The sequence below is a fragment of the Abramis brama genome, assembly GCF_963993115.1.
Source record: "Abramis brama genome assembly, chromosome: 10".
Taxonomy (NCBI): Eukaryota; Metazoa; Chordata; class Actinopteri; order Cypriniformes; family Leuciscidae; genus Abramis; species Abramis brama.
In genome coordinates, this window is record NC_139972.1 from 25,730,900 (window position 1) to 25,753,447 (window position 22,548).

General features: G+C 37.1%; 2 protein-coding genes across 2 annotated transcripts; both read left to right on the plus strand.

Moving 5' to 3' along the window:
* Window positions 1–2,521: 2,521 nt before the first annotated feature.
* Window positions 2,522–13,334, plus strand: inpp5ka (inositol polyphosphate-5-phosphatase Ka). The gene is made up of 13 exons (XM_084125550.1): window positions 2,522–2,655; window positions 2,925–3,008; window positions 5,020–5,124; window positions 5,241–5,349; window positions 7,457–7,573; window positions 7,671–7,846; window positions 8,044–8,155; window positions 8,302–8,411; window positions 10,551–10,779; window positions 10,878–11,015; window positions 11,190–11,273; window positions 11,360–11,464; window positions 12,192–13,334. The coding sequence occupies exons 2-13, from the start codon at window positions 2,935–2,937 to the stop codon at window positions 12,270–12,272; spliced, it is 1,440 nt and encodes a 479-aa protein (XP_083981676.1). The 5' UTR covers window positions 2,522–2,655; window positions 2,925–2,934; the 3' UTR covers window positions 12,273–13,334.
* Window positions 13,335–13,599: 265 nt separating this feature from the next.
* Window positions 13,600–22,228, plus strand: tekt1 (tektin 1). Its single transcript, XM_084125552.1, has 8 exons — window positions 13,600–13,683; window positions 14,271–14,464; window positions 14,672–14,837; window positions 15,432–15,560; window positions 19,742–19,879; window positions 20,022–20,247; window positions 21,602–21,798; window positions 21,907–22,228. The coding sequence occupies exons 2-8, from the start codon at window positions 14,275–14,277 to the stop codon at window positions 22,064–22,066; spliced, it is 1,206 nt and encodes a 401-aa protein (XP_083981678.1). The 5' UTR covers window positions 13,600–13,683; window positions 14,271–14,274; the 3' UTR covers window positions 22,067–22,228.
* Window positions 22,229–22,548: the final 320 nt, after the last annotated feature.

The following is a 22,548-nucleotide window of genomic DNA, read 5'->3' on the forward strand; positions in this document are numbered from 1 at the left end:
ACTGTGCAAGGGAGTTAATGAAAGGAAAATGATTTATATATATATATATATATATATATATATATATATATATAAATATATATATATATTAATCATTTAAAAAAATGCAAGGACAAACTGACCAATTAAATCCTTAAATATGATGATGTTGTGATGATAAATATAACTGATTTGGCTATATAATAATATAATATTTTTTTCGAAATTAAAAAATGTGTGTTTTTTTATTGGTGTAGCCAACTGTAGTCAGGTTGATTTCGTCCTAAAATCATATTTCTGACTTGATTACAAATCATTTTTAGATTTTAAGGTTATTTCAGTGCCATAATTGATTCAAAATTTCATCTGTTTTAGTAAGAAGCAAGCAGAGACATGTAAAATAAAAACACTGACTATGAAAAAGCACGAAATGTGATGGATGTAATTCATAACCTGGGGCCAAAACCGTGGGGCTTTTCAACATTTCAACAAAGGAGATGCAATGAAGTCCTACACTTTCCTCAGATACTGTAGATGATGGGCACCAATCAAATCCAGGAGCTGAGATCAGATCCTTTAGTCAGTGGAAATACCCTCAAGTACAAGTTGAAAAAGGTCTAAATTAATCTGTACTCTCAATACTTATTGTTAAAGAATGCATCATGGTGCTCTCTATTCTTAAAAACTGTGGTTGTAAATGACATGATGTTTACGAATAAATACGCTTTTCAAAATTAGCCATGAAAATGATGACATCCTTGGGACAGTTGAAAAGGGAGCAGGAGCAAAAATATAAATTCAGATATGATGAATGAGTGTGAATCATGTCAGAATGAGGCCATGGGGAAATTCCCAGGTTCATAATGTGGATCATATCCCACATCTGCCGTGAAAATATGAAGAAGACGATGTCAGGACTCAGGAGAGCAGCTGCCACTATACTGAATAACTTGTGATTAGAGTGCCATTTACTGGATTAAACTGTTTGCTTTACATTTACATTTATTCATTATACTAGACGCTTCTATCCAAAGTGACTTACAGTTGAGGAATACAACAAGCGATTCATCATAAAAAAGCAAGAAGTGCCAGTAATACAAAGTTTCAGTCATTGTTCAAAATAAGATGAAACAGGAAGGGATTAAAGAATAATGAGGGTCGCTGTGATTTTGCCAAGCAAGACATGTTCCTGGATCAACATATTTTGTCAACATTCCTGTTCAGAAATTAAGTCCTAACCCTATCCGTACCTCTAAACCAACTTCTCCTTAAAGGGATAGTTCGCCCAAAAATGAAAATACTGTCATCATTTACTCACCCTCAAGTTGTTTCAAACCTGTATGAATTTCTTTCTTCTGCTGAATACAAAAGAAGATATTTTGAAGAATGTCGGTAACCAAACAGTTGATGGACCCCATTGACTTCCATAGTAGGAAAAAAAAATACTATGGAAGTCAATGGGGTCCATCAACTGTTTGGTCATTTGCAGGGGTTTGATTGCACATGTTGGAAGTCCAGCCAGAAGAGCATTGCAATAGTCCAGCTTAGAAATGACAAGGGCATGGAAGTGTTGCATGCTCTGTAGGAAGGGCTTGATCTTCCAAATGTTGTGCAAAGCAAAACTGCATTATCATGCTGTTTTTGCAATGTGATCCTTAAAGGTCAGCTGATCATCAAAGATTACTCCAAGATTCCTGGCTGAACTCCTGGATTATCAATGAAGAACTTAGCTGGATATGCTGTATGACTGAATGGCTGGGAAGATGAGAAGCTTTGTATTATGTTAAGTTGTAGGGGATGTTCTTTCATCCAAGATGTCTGAAAAAATTAAACATTTCCATGGACCCCCTAACACTCCCCTGCAACCCCTGGGGGTCCCCAGGAGGACCTGCTTTAAAGTTTAACATTTACTTAGTTTAAAATTTGGTTTAAAATATTTAGTTTAATATTAGTTTATTTTAATAAAAATATATCTCATAATTTTTTTTTATAAAAAATATATAAAAATAATAACAATAGCCAACAATTAGGCCTATTATTAAGTACAAAAAGTTAAACAAAATTTTAATTATTTAAACAAAATTGTTGTTATCAGTTGTTTCTTACAATTGTTCTTGAAGGAACATTTTGCTCAACAAATGCAATCTCGTTTTTCATAAAAGTAACAGACATTTTACAATTGGCTCCTTACATTAAAATATTTTTTCATTAGAATTTTTTTTTTTTTAAATGCATGCATGAAGCACGTTTATTGTTCACTTTATTTTTATTTATAATTTGTTTTTATAAAATATATATTTAAAAAAACGATTAGTTGATTACGAAACACAAGTTTCATGCTATTTCATGCTAAAGATTTCATGTTAAATTCACATAATTGCAAAGTTAAACGGTTAAATGCACAGTATAAAATATTTAAATTCGATGAATGAAAAGAGTAGGCCTATTTTATTACCTTTAGTACCTCGCGTGTGTGGTGTCGCTTCAGGACTTTTATTTTAACTTTCCAGCAGCCATGGATGGCTGAGTTTTGTTGTGTGTTGTTTCACACACCCTCTCTCATGTAAATACAGTGCACAGTTCGTGATGTTACAGGATATTTTTGTCTCCACTAATTGTTGAACACCACAGAGGCTTTGAGACTACGGAAGCGAAGACAAACGAAGTTTGTACGAGGTAGTTTTAATACGGTTTTAAACGTATTCACGTTTGATTTTGTCATTGTTGCATTATTTTAGATATTTCAGTATGTAAAGTGATATAAGAAGTGAATCTGTACTTTTATTAAAGAATATTGCATGCAACATTTGACATTGTATATAATCCTGACGTCATACTCTTGACTTCACAATATTATAACGGAAATATTATCTTACGATGCATTTTGATGCACATGAGATGCAGAACAGGTTCATGAGATACTAACATGTTCTTACGACTGACAGGTTGGCGAAGATGGAGGAAGATTTGTCACGTGCTTTGAATTCTGTCACCCTGGACCCTAAAGACCGTAAAATGGACACTTTTGGGTAAATATTCTTATTTTTAATTTAGCACATGACTCATTTAATTTCATTTTTACTCTCTTATCAAAAGTTATTGATATTGTATTTTGCCATTGCAAGTGGCTTGTTCACGCACACATAGTGATCAAGAATCACCCCATCTGGAGTTTATATCTATAACCTTTGGATTTCCATCAAACTCTTTTAGCACTAAGCCACAAAATTATACTTTTATCATATATTCTCATTATGTGAATACACAGATATTGATAAACAATGATCCACTTAGAGTTTCTTTAGAGCACAAACATGTATTATAATCATTATAGATGTTGAAATTTTGTCACAAGACTGTCGATTAAAGACCTCGAGCGCTTTTTATGTTTCAACATCCAGAATTCTCAGACAAGGTGAACAGTTTAGTCTCTTGTTTACTGAAATGGTGAAAGAATAAAGCAGGGATAAGCACAATAGGATTAGCTTTCTCAACACACGTACATGTGGGGGTTTCAGTTGTTAATGGAAAACCAAATCGTTTTACAGTTCTATAATTTGGCCACTAGTTTCGGATTTAAATATGCAAATGCTTAAGAGTCTATGACTCTTATAGATTATTTTTGGAGTGATTATTATGTTTCTAGCATGTTATATGTTTGGCAACAGTTCTTCTAACCCTAATTGATGGAGTGTGTAACTTTTCATTTCTTAAACAACCATGTAGGAAGACACATCATGGCCATATTTCAGGAAGACAATGTCAAGATTCATCTTGCTCAAACTGTGAAAGAATGGTTTGGAGGGAGCATGAAGAATAATTTTCACACGTGAACTGGTCCAGACCTTAAATTCAGTGAAAGTCTTTGGGATGTGCTGGAGGAGACTTTACAGAGTGCGTTGTCAATACAAGATCTTGACCAAAAATTGATGCACCTCTTTATGGAAATAACATCACAACATTTATTTCCATCAAGAGTTGCATCAATTTTTGGTCACAAATTTTGTATTGACTGCAAGAGTCAAGAACTCTGTAAACTTAATTGTACACTGTATATAATTAAGAGCGGGTATTCCATCTTTCACAGCAGCGCCATCTTTGAGGTTGTGAGGAATAGACATGCATCCCTTCAATGGATTGTGCTGCTATTTAATGTGTTTTTGGATTGTTCTGCTGACGAAACACTGCAAAGAGTCAAGTTTTCTGTTCATTTGGGAGGTTTCAGATGCAGTTCAGTTGCAACAATACCTCCATTGCATTGGGTAAATGCAGCATTGAGGTTTCCTCTTGTTTAAATTGAATGTGTTGGAGTGGGCCATGTAAGCCCTTGATAAACCAGATTAGGATTTTAATCTAAAAGTCCGCCTACGCTTCCACCTCCTTCTACTCCCCCCTACAGCCTATATCTCACACTTTACTGTATTAATAATTTCTGGAATAACTACCTTTGCTTCCCTGGTGCTCAAGACGAAATACCTGTCAAGACAATTGAGTGCTATTTTCACGTGACCAGCATGGAGGAAATAGCTGATTATTTGAATGAAAAGCTGCAAGTGCGCTAAACTGCACGTGCAGGTGGTTAAAACGTTAGATGGGGCTTTTCAGATTGCGGGCCGACCTGAGACAGACCAGTTCAGGTTTTGTCTTTCACTTCTCTTGTTGTCGTGTCTGGCAGATCTAAACCCGACTGCTGGTTTCTAGTTTGGTTTTGTGGCAACTGAACACCTTGTCTCTGTTTTTCCAGAGAGGATCTTGTTTCGTCAGTGATCTTCAGGGATGAGATATTTTGAACTTTAGATTCCAGTCTGTAGTTCTTAAAAATAGTTTGACGGATCGAGATGTTTAAGATGTTAATCTGCAATTTGATATGCTTAAAATTGCTCGGACCAATTAGTTGAAATGGTGTTATTGTTAATCTGAGCAGTTATGTGAGGAAAGCATGGAGATTTACTTGGAGGTTTTCCAAACGGATTACACAAGGAGAAGGAATTAACTATTGTTTTATTGAACTGAATACATCTTTCTTTCTTATACCCACAGGCTGTATGTCGTCACGTGGAACGTGGGCACAGCTGAGCCTCCTGAAGATGTGAACTCTCTGCTTCAGCTCAGCTCCCCGAAGAAACCCGACCTCTATGTGATCGGGTGAGTTTTTATATCTTGAGGTCTGCGGACCCACATAAAGTAAACAATTATAGGTATCTGACCTCAGAAGTATGTGGTCTGAATGTCCTAATGTCTGTGATGCTGCTCTTGTTCAGTCTCCAGGAAGTGAAGGCTGCACCTCTCAAGTTTGTCACGGATCTGGCCTTCGAGGACTCCTGGAGTCAGCTCTTCATGAGCACTCTGGCCCCTTTGGGTTATATCAAGGTGCTGATTCTGTCCGCCTCATACTAACATGCTTTTGTTCATATGCTAATCATGTGATTCACTATGAACCAGTGGATGATTGGTTTCTTAGTCATTGAGCACATACATATATATACAGGTAGACATGCATGGGAAATTTTTGTTTTAATTGATTATAAATTCATGATAATGATATATATATTCACACACACATTATATTTTATGATAATTACAATATTTAAATTTAAAACAATATATTTATTCATATATTTCATATAATTCATATTATAATTCATATAACTCACTCACTGACTATAATTCACTCACACTTTAATTATATATTGAATTATATAATTACAATTATCAATTATATATATATATATATATATATATATATATACACACACACACACAAACTTTAATTAAATATTGAATTATATAATTATCATGAATTTATATTAAATTAATAAAAATAATTAATAGCTACAATTAACCGTTTATATATTTATCTATATATTAAATATAAATCAGATTATAAATATAAATTCAGAATATATATCAGATTATAATTTATATAATTAATAATTCAGTCTTCCTTAGATCAAGGGTTAGTACCTGATTTGTGGAAAAGTATTTTTCTAATACTTAAAAAAGCTAAGCCAGACTCCTTGAACGACTACCGTCCTATTGCCTTGACCTCTTTAGTTATGAAGCCGTTGGAAAGAGATCAAGAAGTATATAATGACAGTTGCTGGACCAGTCTTAGATCCGTTGCAGTTTGCATATCGTGCTGGTAGATCGTAGATGATGCAAAACTGTTTTTAGTAAATGCTCTTTGTCGTCATCTGGAAAATAGTGCGGCTTTTGTTTGTGGACTACAGTCTGCATTTAATTTTCTGCAGCCTGTTATTTTAGGGTAGTAACTTGTCAATCAGTTTAATTTTAATCATGGTTTAGTCTCATGGATTATGATTTTTTTTTAACAGACAGGCAACAGAGGGATAGAGTTAATGGGGCTTTATCGGATATAGTAAATATTTCTACGGGTACACCACAAGGATATGTGCTTTCTCCTATTTTGTTTATATTATATACAAATGATTGTCAGAGTTTACAAGATAATAGTTATTTGGTAAAATATGCATATGATACTGTGCTGCTTTCCTTGCTTTCACATTCAAATCAGGAAACGTGGTTCGGTTTTGTACGATTTTATTTCTGGGTGTAGTAGTATGAAACTAGATCTGAATGTGTCAAAAACTAAAGAGACAGATAGATAGATGATAATTAATTTTAGTAGGAGAACACAGTCTGGCACTTCAACCTGTGGTCATTAATGGCACACAGGGGGATATAGTACAGGATTATAAGTACCTAGGAGCGTTTTCTGATAACAGGTTAAAGTTTGACCAAAATTCTGATGCAGTTATTAAAAAAGTCACACCAAAGATTGTCTGTGCTGAGGAAGCTTAATTCTTTCAATGTACAGATAGTTGTTCTCAGGTCATTTTACAATTCATCTTACATCTTATTATGAACAGCAAATGTTGAGGATAGCTCACAAAATAATAGGAGACAGTACACACCCGTTGCACTTGGACTTTGAGTGGATGCCCCTGGGGCGATGTTTAAGGACAATCAGATGTTCTACAAATCGCTTTAAATTTAATTTTGTGCCTGAAGCAATTTATGTAATAAATTTAGTTGATTGTCATTGTTATTATTATTTTATCCCCCCCCCCCCCCTTTTTTTCTCTCTCTCTCTCTCACTTATTATTATTATTTTATGTATTTCTGTGTAGTTTTGAGTATTTGAATGTATGTGTTAAGTGTTATATGTGAATCACCATGACAGTTTAAACTAATTGCCCCATGAGGATTAATAAAGCTCTAAACTAAAATATAATTTAGATAATTTTAACTGTTGGCCAAAATCTGGAACTGAAAAAAATGTTTGGTTTTCCATTTGACTGAACAACTGAAACCCCCACATGAACAGAACTTGAATCTTGAAAAGAAAAATGTAATAAATAAATATTCTTGCAAATTTATAATATAGGCTATATATAAATAGTGAAAATAGTGCAAAATAGTGTCTAATTTTACTGTTTTACTCTGGCCCATTCAGGTGTCCTCCATACGGATGCAGGGTCTACTCTTGATTTTCTTTTCCAAGCTGGAACACGTCCCCTTTATCAGAGACATTCAGGTCACTTACACCCGCACAGGTCTCTACGGCTACTGGGTAAGACCATGGAAATGCAAATACTTCAGCGAGCAGCTCTTGATATACCTACTGAAAATTGCATCTTAATTTCATCTTAATTTTCTTCAAATAAAAGGGTAATAAAGGAGGCGTGTCTATCCGTCTGTCCCTCTACGGTCACATGCTCTGCTTCCTGAACTGTCACCTCACCCCTCACATGAACTACGCCTCTCAGAGGGTGGATGAGTTCGAGTATATCCTGGATGCTCAGACCTTTGACACCAAAAACACACCACACATTTTGGACCACAAGTCAGTCCATCATGATATTTTTATAATATAAATAACAGCGCATAAAAAGCATACTGCATATTTCTTAAGCTTTACCTTCTTATTTTGCGTATTCTTTTGATTATGTTATGTATTTTCGATTTTATTGATTGTCATGATGCCTTATCATTTTTGTATTGCTCTTTATTGCATATGAATTCTCTCACCTCATTCTCTAGGGTTGTGTTCTGGTTTGGGGATTTGAATTTTCGTATCGAGGACCATGGTATGCTCTTTGTAAGGAACTGCCTCACCAGTCAGCGTTTCAGTCTACTTTGGCCTAAAGATCAGGTACTGATCACTCTTGAATCTTTAGTAGTGACATAAATTATATGACACTTTATTTTAGATGTAGTAAAGATGTCTATACATGTAAATGAAAAATGTATTAATGTATGAATCATCTGTTGCCTCTGTGCATGTCAATATCTCACCAGCTCACCATGATGAAACAGAAGGAAGCTATTTTGCAGAAGTTTGAAGAGGGACCTCTGGACTTTCAGCCCACCTATAAATTTGATTTGCACTCTGATAACTACGACACAAGGTAAATTAACAACTTCTTTCAATATATCCTGCAGTATAGGGCTGTCATGATTATTGATTAATTGTACGATTGTGGTTATTCTGTCTAATCACAATTATTTGAGACAAGCACAATAATTGTGCAGTTCAAATTTCAATTACATTTTGTAAATGAAGTTTAGTAAAGTAAAAAATAAAGTACAGAATAAAGAAAATAAAAACACTGTTATTAGGTACACAAAGTTAGTCGAAGGTCTTCCTTTATATGAAATACAGGCTTGTGTGTTTAATCAGACTGCATTATAATATAATTTAATATAATATAAGCATTAAAGTAAATCATATGGGCTAATATTATTATATTTTGTATTATACAGTTCAGAGTAAATAAAATTAGGCTTACACAAGTGACATGAACAAAACAGAATTAAATCATTAATCGCTATTATTTGTATGACATTGCATTGTCATTATTTTTGTGAGTCATTGGTTTTTAAGGTTAACGTGAAATTAAAATGTCTTAATGCACATTCCTAGTCTTACTAAAATAAAGTCCTATAAGGATAAAATCAAGTCCTGCTCATTTTTTGTTTTATAAGAAATATTTTTTGATTATTAAAATAATCAATTATATTATTATATTAAATTATTAGAATTGATTTCATGTTTACTTCACATTTTCTGGATAGCTGTGAAGGAAACGGTAATCACTACAATATCCTGAATCTCCCTCAGCTCCTCTGCGAGGGCTGTTTTTAACTGTCAGATGTTCACACGTGCTCTCTTTTCACCCCTGCAGGGTACAGAAGACATGGTTTGGTTTTAAGTAAGCTTTAAATTCCCCATGTGCTTCTTAACTTGAACCTTCCTCCCCTGCTTGTCTAAGCCTTCTGTCAGCATTCCTTGAATTTTTTCATAATTGTAGCATTTCCGTCAGAGAACGGAAATACTTTTTTTTTTTTTTTTTGCACAAGAGCTGCTAGACCTCATCCACACTTTAATGCAGACCAGTGCATTGTGTGTCACCCATCCCGTCCTGTAACACCCATTCATCTACTGCTGAAATGAAGCACCAGAAATAACTATTATTAACATCCATGTACATCCAGTCTGTGTTCGGACTTAGTTGGTGTTGTGTGTTGCAAAGAGTTTTCAAGTATCAGTCATGTTATCTATGTTTCTATGCTGTCATTTCTAGTAGCTGTTCAGATCTTTGCATGTGGACGACTCGGCTCACTTTAGTGAAAATGCTTTTTAAAAAAGCATTTAAATTCTGTATATATATTCTTTATATATATGTCTTTCTCTATATATAGCCTGTATTTATAGACAATTATATATATAAAAAAATTATATATATATATATATTAGGGCTGTCAAAAGATTAATCGCGATTAATCGCATCCAAAATAAAAGTTTGTGTTTAAATAATATATGTGTGTGTACTGTGTATAATTAAATTTGTATCTAGAAATACACACACATGCATGTATATATTTAAGAAAAATGTGTTATTTATATATAAAAAATTATATTTATATATAATATAAATTATATATAAATATATACAGTATATGTATGCAAATATTTCTTAAATATATACATGCATGTGTGTGTATTTATATATACAAAATAATTATACACAGTACACACACATATATTATTTAAACACAAACTTTTATTTTGGATGCGATTAATCGCGATTAATCTTTTGACAGCCCTAATATATATATATATATATAGCCTATTGTAATAGAAATTGTTATTAGAATTATTTTCTATTAAATGTTTTTTATACCTTATTAGAATATGTAGTATATTAGAATATTACATTATTCAAATTAATTTATTTTTTTTGTAGCACTTGTAGGAATAAATCTTGTTTCAAACAACCGTGACATTTTTTTCATAAACCTATATGCTATTTTTGTTTTTTATTTGTTGCTGTTAAAATATTTTTCATAAAATCCTTTCATCTTATGACTTTCATAGTTAAAAGCATGCCACATAAATTCATTTTCACAAGATGAATGATGGCTGCACAGAAAGATACGCCAATGTTCTTCCAATTGAACAAATCAGGAAAAGGGATTCAAATCCACAAGTTTATTCTATTATATATTTGATGTAATATTGTTTTCCTCTCTTTGTGATTGGCTAGTGCTAAGAAACGCAAGCCTGCGTGGTGTGACCGGATCCTCTGGCGAGTGAAGCCCAAGTCCTCGTCTCCAGAGGACACTCAAGAAGACAATGAAGATGAGCCAGAGAAACAACTGGAGGGGGAAGATGACGATGAGCTCCCTCTGAAAATGACCCAGGAGTATTACACGAGTAAAATGGAGTATGGCGTTAGCGACCATAAGCCTGTCATTGGCATCTTCCGCTTGGAGGTGGGGAATCACTGAGTTTATCTAAAACAATAGTCATTAACCCATTGTGCTATAAAATAAAATACTACAAGAATGACCATTTGTTAATCTGTTATCAGTTGAGAAAGATGTACGAGACGCCTCTGGTGCAGGTCTGTGCTGAAGGAGAGTGGAGTGCCGACTTCGACGCCCTCATAACCTACAGACTTCTTCAGTCCTTTCCCTCCAGTGCCTGGGACTGGATCGGTTTATATAAGGTGAGAGAGGTTCCCAAAATGTGCTCTGTTCTGATGGGGTCACAGACTGCAGGTCAGACAAATGCATATTAAAGTATATTATTGTGTATTGTTACAACAGTAATAGTAAAATATTGTGAACTAGATTTTATCCAGGGTTTCTTTAATATAGAACTTGTGTTTGACACTCCACAGGTTGGTTTTAAAAGCATTTCGGACTATATCACGTACACTTGGGTGAAGGATGACCAGGTGTCTTTCAATGATGAGCTCTTTCAGGTTTGTAGCATTTGCTGTCAGCGTTTATTGTTAAATAAAGTTTTTTTTTTAGTAGATTAGGAAATTATATCGTCTTTTTTTCACAGGTTTATGTGAACAAAGATGAAATTCCAGTTCGTGGGGGAGAATGTGTGCTGTGCTATTATAGCAGCAACCTGCAGTGCATTGTGGGTATTAGTCAACCTTTCAGGGTGAGTAAAATTTTACTTCTATATTTTGCTATAATCATAATCAGTGTTGGGTAAATTACTCTAAAAAAGTCATTAATTACTAGCTATTAAATCAATTTTCAACAGTGTAATTATTACTGTACCAATTATTCTCTCTATAAGTACAATTTCTTGAACTGACCAAAGTTTTTAAAGGGAGAAGGTTAAATTAAAAGGATACATTTTATCATTAGATGTTAAATCCTATTTTGTTTCATATAGAATCGTTCTATAGTCTATACAGTATTTAATGCAATTACATCAGAAGTAACTGTAATTAAATCACAAAGAAATTTAGAGTAATCTCTTACTTTGCTTTGTCAAGGTAAAAGTGATTAATTGCTTAGTAATGCATTACACCCAAAATTGCACATTATTTAAATGCTTTAATTTTATTTATGGTTACATATAATCACCAGATATATAATATATAAATATAATTTATTTACGGTAATACATATGGCTAGTCCAGCTTTTATGCAAGTAATTATTTTTAATCACTGACTTCAGCTGAACAACAGCCAAATTGCATAATTTTCCCGGTTATCTCTGTAAAGCTGATTTGAAACAATCTGTATTGTATAAAGTGCTATAGAAATAAATTTGACTTGACACTGTTATGGCTGTATGTTTTGAAAGGCATATTTTCAGTTGGCTTCGGTGTTTTACATCTAGTTTGGTATAAAAATCTAATGAATGTTCACTTCAGGTGCAGGGATCCAGAGTGGCGATTGAAGAGGGTTTAGTGTCTGAAAATATCAATGGACTTGATGAAACGGTTGCCAGTTAAGACCAAGACCAAGATGTCAAACCAAACATTACCTGTGGATTTAAGCAAGTGCAATTGTAATCCAAAATTTGAGCTTATATTGGTATGTGATACAGTAACTACAATGTGGGGTTTTTTTTCCCCTTTTTTTTTTCTTTTAACCAAGAAATATTATAAATCGCAGCCAGTATATTTTAAATTGCAGGCAGTTGGTGGGACCCGTCCCAAATAGATTGTGGTATTCTAAGTAAGCACATTTAAATTGGTACTGAATTTATTGAAATGGATTCAAAAACAGTTAGAAACAGTAAGAAAAGCGAGCCAGTAATGTAATTTATTTAACTATTTAATTAATGAATTCACACCACAGCCTTACTATTACCACATTCTTTTAAAAATCATTTAGTCTGCATTTAACTTGTAATATATTTTCAAACAAATGTTTTATTAGTCCACTGTACATCAAAATGTCAATGTTTACTGTTAGCGCTTATGCTGCCCTTGTTTTCTCATTCCATTCCAAATTAATGCAGACTGTTACACTGTCAAGAAAAGGCTGCTTTTGCACAATATATTTGAGATCTTTTATGGCACATGTTTACTTTGTTGATCTATTTATGACTGTAACTCATACTGAAGTGGTATTATTATATTATTTGTGTCTCACTGAAATTGAGTGCGAATAACTGAAGGATGTGATGTAAATACTTTGACCAATTCTATTTTTGTGGTCAGTACAATTTGATATTATTTTCATGTTTCAAGTATAAAGCGATTAATCGATAGTGCTTGTACGTATTAGGCGAACCAAATATGCACTTTTTTGGCTTAAGAATGTTTTTGTTTTAATGTTAGACTAAAGCTAATGTATAAATAGAATACATTTGTATCAAATTTTACTGTATAAAAGGTAAAAGACTGTAAGAAACCAATTTCTCTTCTCTATAAACAAAGAGTTTATTTTCTAAACAACTACGTAAATGCATACTGATGACATAAAATAAATGTTATTTAAATAAAAAAAATGTCTTGTTAATTTTGATAATGAAAATAATAATAAAAAACAAGGTTGTGGGGGATAAATGTCTGTTTCTTTTTTAAATCGTATTTGCTTGTTTCTTTTTTTATTTTGAGTATGTCAGGGAAATTTTTGCGAATATGTAAATTGTTTTGTCATTGTTGATCGACATTTAGATACACAGTAGTACAATAACACCATCTCTGGTACAATCCATTCCACTCAAAGCATATATATATGCTATGTAAGTGTCTGTGTATAATATGTGTGTGTGTGTGTGTGTGTGTGTGTGTGGCATCTACCACCCCCTAGCGTTGAAACGGTTATGTTGCCATAGTAACTGTGTGTTTACTTGCCGGCAGAGTGTCAGCACAGCAGTCCTGTTTTATAGTGATTTGAATTTATATCTGACAGGTAAGACACCTTATTTTCACTTAATGCTTTAATTCTAACTATTTACAATGTTTATCTTATTTAAAACACTGAATAGATTGTTTAAGACAAGAATTGATGGAGAAAAATGTTTGTTTTATAACAGGGAACTGATATCCTAACATGGTTAACTTATATATCTGAATTTGGTCACACTTTAACTTAGATTAGGGTCCAATTCTCACTTTTAACTACGACTTTTGCCTCAATAAACTCCTAATTGCTGCTTATTAATAGTAAGGTAGTTGTTAAGTTTAGGTATTGGGTGTGATTAAGGGATGTAGAATAAGGTTATGCAGAATAAGACATTAATATGTGCTTTATAAGTACTAATAAACAGCCAATATCCTAGTAATATGTTAATAAGCACCTAGTTAATAGTGAGAATTGGACCCTAAACTAAAGTGTTACCCTGAATTTTTTTTTTGGTAATATATTGTAGTGTTAGTTGTTTTTTGGCAACAGTATGACTTTAATACAAGTGTTTAAAACAATAAAATAACTACATATTTGATATTAGTTATGACCTAAATTATTTAAGAAACCAAAGAATGACTTTGTCTCATTAGAAAAATGTCTAGGCTGATGGGACCCCCTGATAAGTTTCTGCCATCCGAGTGGAAGCATGCAAACCAGGTGCACTTCAGGAGTTCGGAGGCAGAACGAGCGCACTCAAAGAAACTGACAGCAGAGTGTCAGAGACTCATAGAGGAGAGCAACAAATCTACCAAACACATGCAACAGGATGCACAAAAGAAGCTGGGTATGCAACGCTCAAAATGCATGAAACTAGAGGCCTTGCATGAGATGTGCAGTAAGACAGGAAGTGTAATGATGACACTTAACCTTTTAAAGATAAGTGATAGAAATTAGGAAAAGAGGAAGTTATTTCAGATAGGGTTATATTGATTTCCTTGATAAAGACATGTAACGTTAGTTGTTAAACTGTTCTAGCCTACTTCTTCTTCAGAGCAGAGAATCCTGGACATTAAATTCTGGAGGCAGGAACTGGAGAATAAGTTTGAGGAGATGGTGCAGGAGATCGAGACCCTCATCATCTTCAAGAGCCGTGTGGAAAAGGCCTTGGAGAGCTGCTCTCAGCCTTTTCAAGTGACTTTGCAATGTCTGACTGAGAGGTACTTCTAACCGTAGAGCACAACCAGAGGACAATTACTGAAATCAAGTGTTGAACTACATGACCAAATTGATCAAAAGTGACAGTAAAAACTTTTACATATTTCAAATAAAAGAACCCTGAAAAAAAGTATCACGTTTTCCACAAAAAAGTATTAAGCAGCACAACTGTTTTTAACATTGATAATAATAAGAAATGTTTCTTGAGAAGCAAATCATCATATTAGAATGATTTCTGAAGGATCATGTGACGTGACAGAGTTATGATCCTGAAAATTCAGCTTTACCATCACAGGAATAAATGACATTTAAAAGTATAATAAAATAAAAATCAGTTATTTTAAATTGTAATAATATTTAACTGTATTTTTGATAAATGCATAGCCTTGAGCATACGAGTTTCAAAAACATTAAAAAGTCTAGTGACCCCAACTTTTGAATGATAGTGTAATCCTAAATTAGGGGTGGTTAATTTGGCTTATAATTTACTAACCACCCCTAATTTAGGATTAGGCCGACATCATTCATTACAGTTCAAACCTTTCACAAGGTCTCATTGGTTGCCTAATCATGTGATATTTACGGGACATCCTCAGAGAGAAGCGTGTGGCGATTGACCTGGTGCATGATGGGGTGGAAGAGGAACTGATGAAGGAGAAGGAGGTGATTGAGGGTGTGATGGTTCTTCTACAGCGAACACTGGAGCAGATCAACGAGCAGATCAGGTCAGTGACAAAACTCCAAGGACTAACTTATAAGGAATTCAATTGTCCTTGATATTTCTGTCCGTCAAACCTGTAAACGTTACAAATGATATAATAAAACAATTTATTTTTCAATGACAATAATAAGAATTCAATAAATAATAATTGAATAAAACGTCTCGGTTATGTATGGTAACCCTCGTTCCCTGAGGAGGGAACGGAGACGTGAGTCAGAAGTGATTCTGATGAATGGGGATCGCTTGCAAGAGCCTATCTAAATGAGCCAATGCACATTGGCATGCGATAATTGCACCAGCTGCCGTGCATCACGACGCGAGCATATAATGAGCAGCAGGTGCCTCGCATCCTTGTTTTTCCGCTGAGGAGCCGGACCTGTGACTCGGCCGTACAGAGGAAGCTCAGCAACTGTGGCGAGGGGACTCACGTCTCTGCTCCCTCCTCGGGGAACGAGGGTTACCATACATAACCGAGACGTTCCCCTTTGTGAGCTCACTATGACGTGAGTCAGAAGTGATTCTGACGAATGGGGATGTCTACCAAAACGCCACGGCTGCTGGCCCTTTCAGCGCTCCGCTTGAGCCTCCTGGCCTGACCAGAATGTTGGGCAGAAGTAGGAGCTCTAAGCAGAGAAGATCAGTCACTGCTGTTCCGCAAGACCCACTCAGTGTGACTTATTGGATAACGCTGGGAAAGCATGCCCTTGGGGAAGAGAACGCTGCGGAAGCCACATCCTACCCCGGAGGGAGGCACTGTGACGGTTACACATATGGACTAGCCAAGCAGGGTAGCACAACATATGGCAGTCTCTGGGGTGGTTCCAGCCTAGTTATAGGGGGGAAAGAACACCAGCAGAGACGATAGAGCGGGCTCTGTCTAGGGAAAGACACGGGCTCGTCCACAGAGGAGCTGATCGTGGAGGAATACACATTGAGGCAATTGATGTGCCAATGCAGTTGAGGCCCCGTCCACAGACCTGAAACTGCATGCCCGTTGTATGTGGCCCGCCAGCCGGTGGCAGAGGCATCCGTGAAGACCACAGCATGCCTGGACACTTCTTCTAGGGGAACATCTGCCCGTAGAACAATGGCTGCCTCCGCAACTTTCGTGAAGACATGGGGCGACAGGGACAGCCCGAAGGTCAGGACTTTGTACTGATATGCCCGACCCTGGAACGCAAACGTGCAGAGTACGTGTCCTTCAGGTCGATCGCTGCAAACCAATCTTGGGGACGGATACATTCGAAAATGCGTTTCTGCGTGAGCATCTTGAACGGGAGCTTGTGCAGGGCCCGATTCAAGGTTCGCAGGTCCAAGATTGGCCGTAACCCACCGCCTTTCTTGGGTACAATGAAGTAGGGGCTGTAGAACCCTGTCTTCATATCGGCTGGAGGAACCAGCTCGATCGCGTCCTTCGCCAGACAGGTGTAGTGGATGTCCCTGAACTTGGGAGGGCGCTGGGCGAACTGAATCGCATAGCCGAGTCTGATGGTACGGATTAGCCAACGAGACGGGCTGGGAAGTGCTAGCCAGGCTCACAGACACCGTGCAAGCGGGACCAACGGGACCACAGACGTACCTGGTGTGGGGCAGCGAGGTGGAACACAGGGACTTGGCTCGGGAGTTACTGAGGCTGGGTGCTGCTTAGGCTGAGCAGGGGCAGAGGCGGCCGCAGGGGGGCGCCCTCGACGATGAGCAGACGGAGTGGGTGGAGGCAGCAGCTGGTCGTCGGGGCAGGATGTGCTTAATCGCCTCCGTCTGCTTCTGTGCTGCGGAAAACTGCTGGGCAAAGTTTTCCACAGTGTCGCCGAAGAGGCCGGCCTGGCAGACGGGTGTTGAGGAACCGCACTTTGTCGGGTTCAGGGTTCAGGATCCGCACTTTGTCTGGGTTTTTGCCAGGTTCAGCCACAGGTGCCGCTCTTGGACCACTAACGTGGACATCGCCCGACCCAGGGCGTGTGCAGTGACTTTCATCGCCTGGAGGGCGAGGTCCGTCGCTGTATGCAGTTCCTGCATAACCCCTGGGTCGGAACTACCCTCGAGCAATTCCTTGAGCGCCTTGGCCTGGTAGACCTGCAGGAGCACCATCGGATGCAGGGCGGAGGCAGCTTCTCCACAGGCTGAGTAAGCCTTGTCCGCGAGAGCGGACGAGAACTTACACGCCCGGGAGGGGAGGCGTGAATTTCCCCGCCAGGAGGTAGCGGTCTTGGGACACAGCTACATCGCCACAGACCGCTCCACCAGGGGGATCCCCATGTAACCCTTCGCCGCTCTGCCGTCGAGGGTAGTGAGGGAGGAAGAGGCACCAGAACGGTTTCGGGCTGAAAAAGGTGCCGTCCATGCTCTGGTAACCTCTTCATGCACTACCGGAAAGAAAGGCACAGAGGTGGGGCCGCCCCAAGATACCAATCGTCCAGCCGCGAAGGTTCGGGACACGGTGTAGGGTTCCACTCGAGCCTGACACTTGCGGCGGCCCAGGAAAGCATAGCCGTGGGCTCTGGGTCTGACTCGCAATGAGAACATGAGTCATCCATGAGCGCCATTTCAGCTTGCCTATAGCCCAAGCACGTGATACAGCGATCATGCCCGTCAGCCGGAGTCAAACATTGGCCGCATCCAGAAACACGCGATCTGAATGACATCTTGAAAAAGACGCAGACAAATCGTGTTCGCTCTTTTAGAAGTGCTCTGAGGTGCTGAAACGCACAGGGAGATAGCCACTACACACCAGAGCCGGTTGCACCAACAGGGCTTACGTCTGGTCTTAAGGTAAGTAGGTCTTAACTCAGCATTCTAAGTCCGACCTAAAAGTTACGACAGTTGCACCATCCAGGCTTAAATCCTCTTCTCACTAAGACCGGACGTAAATCTTACGCCTAGTCAGTAGCAGGCGTAAATTCAAAATCTAGGCATATAATAGTGTTAATAGCCGTTATCCGACAGATAGTGTTTCTATAGTAACCACTTGATAACTCAGCAGTAAAGACATAGCGGGCTTTTAGACGGGAGAGAGTTTTTTTTTTTTTTTTTTTTTCGTTTTTTTTTATTATTATTAAACAAAAAGCACAAGGGATACATGTATCAATCACAAAAAATTAGACGGGAGAGAGTTATTAGGGACAGAAGCAATCCATTGGACATTTACATTGTTACAATGAGGTTTCGATTCTGTCAGAGAGATAAACGGTTACAGTTTGTGTCGAACCACAACGCAGCATTGACACCAGCAGTACAGCTGTTAATAGCGCTATGTTTTTATGCAAATGGTGCGTTTCAAAACACTGTTGGAGACATGATTAATGTCCACAAATCCACCGTGTGTCGATTGATACGGCTGCAAGTTAACAAAACAGCGGAAGATAGTTTACAGCGTAACCTAGCAACGCACGTTCCGTGGTCATTCACATGAACGCGCAACGCTAAGACCAGGCGTAGTTAAGCCTAGGCTTAAGTTTGGTTGGTGCAACTGACGTTAAGTCAACTCTAAAGACTGGTCTTAACTAAGACCTACTTAGCAATTAGGACCAGGCTTAGTAAAGCCCTGTTGGTGCAACTGGCTCCAGGAATGCAACCCAGTGTGAGCACTCACTCTCAATCATCACACCCACCGAACCGACAAAGCTGTGAAAACAGCTGTTTATGCTGAGAGAGAAGACGCAGAGATATCGCGACCCTCGCTGTCAGCGCCGTCACACCAACACCACGAACCAGAGATTCTTCTTGGCAGAGACACTCAGAAGATCTTTGCAGGAGATAAGGCAGGAGATAACAGCATATACTGCTCATTATATGCTCGTGCCGCGATGCACGGCAGCTGGTGCAATTATCGCATGCCAATGTGCATTGGCTCGTTTAGCTTCACTTCAAGTAGATAGGCTCTCGCAAGCGATCCCCATTCGTCAGAATCACTTCTGACTCATAGTGTCATATGAGTCATAGTGAGCTGACGAAGGGGAACAATATTTTGTTTCAAATAATAAAAAATGTGTATGATGTAGCTGCTTTAAATTTATTTGCAAATTAAACTAATTGCAACATACTGTAGCAATTGATGAGTAATTCAAAAGTGTTTAAAATATGGCACTGAATCCTTGAATTATATTGTGTTGTTCAATAAAATTCTCTCTAGTTATATAAACGTCAATTTACTCAAAACTAAATTGTAGTTATTCCTGTGCTTTTCAGGCTTATTCGTTCAGTGAAGTACTATCTGGAAAAGGACTTGCAGGACAAATTTCAGGCCGAACGCATCGATGATTTCTGCTCTCTTCTCAACAACACATCGCCTGATTTAAAAGAAGGGAATTCAGACTTAAGTGTTGGGTAAGATAACATGTTTATGATACAGTATTTAAAAATCTAATTCTGTTTTATAAATATATTATCAGACTATTCAAATGTTAACAGATTTAGGTTTTCCAACTTTTTTTTCCCTTTGCAAACCTATTTTCTTTACCGTTTCCAGAATTGCAGTGACTCCTGAGGAATGGGAGAGCCTCTGCAACTTAAACATTAGCAAAGCTGAGAATGAGAAGAATAACTCTCTTTCTCTGAGAGCTCTTGTGGCAAGCTTGCTAAAGCAGACATCTGCAGACATGCGCAGACAGTATGAGGCTACGGGAAGGGCATTTGAGCTGCGCATACAGGAGACCAAAACTGCCAAAACACAGCTTGAAAACCAGCTCAATGAGGTTGGTTGCACTGTGAATTGAAGGGATAGTTCACCCAAGATTTTAAATTCTCTCATCAATTATTTACCATCATGCAATCCCTGATGTATATGACTTTATTTCTTCAGATAAGCACAAACAAAGATTTTTAGGGAAATAATCAATCTCTGTGAGTCCATATAATGCCACTGAATGTGTGTCACTCAGTTGACGCTTGAAAAACCACACACAGCGATCGTGCTGGTAATCCATACGACCCCAGTGGATGAATCTTGCAAAAGTAGTAGGTCATCCAGTTAGTTTTCGTCTACTGTTTTTCAAATGTATTCGGACATACTATTCTTTTGGCATACTGTTTTTCGCATACTGTATAGTAGGGAAGTATTCGATTTCAGATGCAGCAAATGGCTTGAGTTGGTACTTCTTTTGAATAAGTAATTACGTCATGACCACTAAAAAAGTATGTTCTATATTATATGAATGTGTGTAGTATGAATGTAATCTGGACGTACTACTTTCGCCATGTTGTCAGTATCATATAGTAGGGAAGTATGCGATTTTGGATGCAGCCAATGACTTCAGAAGTTAAACGATAGGTGTGTGTGTGTCTCACCCCACCCACCTCACCCCATGATCACTCGTATGACAGTAGACCAGAACACAATAATTCGTAGTTAAAAAAAGTATTTTATTTTAGTATTTTTCTTACACACACCTATCGTTTCATTTCAGAAGACATTGATTCATCCACTGAGGTTGTATGAATTACCAGCACGATCGCTGTGTGTAACTATGACCACCCATTCAATGGCATTATATGGACTCACAGAGATTGATTATTTTCCTAAAAATCTGAAAAAAGTAAGTCACGAATTTGAGCAAATGATGAGGGAATTTTCATTTTTGGGTAAACTATTCCTTTAAGGCATCATAACATTATAATGAACAGTAAAAATTTATATTTACATTGAGATATGTTAAAGATTATATTTAACAGTGTCATTAAATATGTGTTTTTTTCAAACATCAACTTTATGCAGTGTTAGATGATAGCAAAGGTAATCTTAATGTAAAAATAGGGAAAATAATCATGAACAGTTAAAGAATAAATACAGAGAACATATATTGGCAGAAATGATAAATTAAAATCATTTAATATTATAATTAATAATATTTGCTGATAATATATTGTGGATTCCTAGCTATACTGTAATAAGCTGATAATTAAAAATCAAAAATGTATATTTTAAGTAAAACATTATTTATTAATTTACTTACTATTTAGTTTCTATTAAGTTATCTTTAGGGCTTCATTCTAGGTTTTGTTGTTGTTGTTATAATTTGACTAGTTTTATATGTCTGTGCTCTCTCAAAGCTGCTAGCAGAGACAGCAAATCAAGAAAAGAATCTGGAGGCTCTAAAAGTGGCTATCGCAGAGAAAGAAGCTCCACTGAAAGTGGCTCAGACACGACTGTCCGCTCGCAGCCAAAGGCCCAACGTTGAGTTCTGCCACGACCCGGCTCAAATCCGACTGCTGGCAGAGGTCAAGGAGCTCGCTAACAACATTGAGAGGTAAAGGAAAGGGTTTGGATGTTACCAAACATGTAACATTAATTACATGTCCTAATATGCTAGTATGTCCCCAATAAAAGCATTTTCCCTCTGTGGTTTCTGCATTAGACTAGCCGAGGCATTGCAGCTTTCAGAGATGAAACTGAAAGCTCTAGCAAGCAGCCAGTTGAGCCTGGAGGAGGAGATCCAGGTGAAGACCAACTCTCTGTACATAGATGAGGTGATCTGCCTTCAGCAACGTCAGCCTGTTGTTATTCACAACTTCTGAAAAGCACTCATGTACGACATTACAACATGTAATGTCTTTAAAAATCCCTACTGAGATGTTTCCTCTTAGAATCTGTTTGTTGCACACAGCCCATTTAAGGAGATGTTTTGAATGTCTTTAAAAAAATGCAAAATTAAAAATACTACTGTAAAATGCCAGTGCAAAATCTGTTTTTGTGTGTGTTTTTAGTAATTGTTGGTTTTGTGTTTAAGTGCTCATTGTTACAATTACACAGCAAAAGTTCAGTGACATTTTTATTTGTGCATGGTAGAAAGCACAATGTGAACTCAGAGAAAACGCTATGCTTGAGCAAACAGTTTGTGAATAGGCAACTACAAATGATGCCCATGATAGAGACTGTGAACGCATTGAATAGGATATGTTTAGTTGGTGAATAGCATAGGCTACTATTACACAGTAGCGATAATGTTAAGCGCACCAGAATGAAATATAATATTCAGAAGTAAACAGCATAGCTGACT

What these genes read in the sequence shown, in the direction of transcription:
- inpp5ka (XM_084125550.1), top strand. Translation starts at nt 2,935, where the DNA reads ATGGAGGAAGATTTGTCACGTGCTTTGAATTCTGTCACCCTGGACCCT. An exon ending in CGTAAAATGGACACTTTTGG is followed by an intron (nt 3,009 to 5,019) that starts GTAAATATTCTT and finishes TTATACCCACAG; the next exon opens with GCTGTATGTCGTCACGTGGA. An exon ending in CAGGTCTCTACGGCTACTGG is followed by an intron (nt 7,574 to 7,670) that starts GTAAGACCATGG and finishes TTCAAATAAAAG; the next exon opens with GGTAATAAAGGAGGCGTGTC.
- tekt1 (XM_084125552.1), top strand. Translation starts at nt 14,275, where the DNA reads ATGTCTAGGCTGATGGGACCCCCTGATAAGTTTCTGCCATCCGAGTGG. An exon ending in TTGCAATGTCTGACTGAGAG is followed by an intron (nt 14,838 to 15,431) that starts GTACTTCTAACC and finishes GGACATCCTCAG; the next exon opens with AGAGAAGCGTGTGGCGATTG. An exon ending in TTGAAAACCAGCTCAATGAG is followed by an intron (nt 20,248 to 21,601) that starts GTTGGTTGCACT and finishes GCTCTCTCAAAG; the next exon opens with CTGCTAGCAGAGACAGCAAA.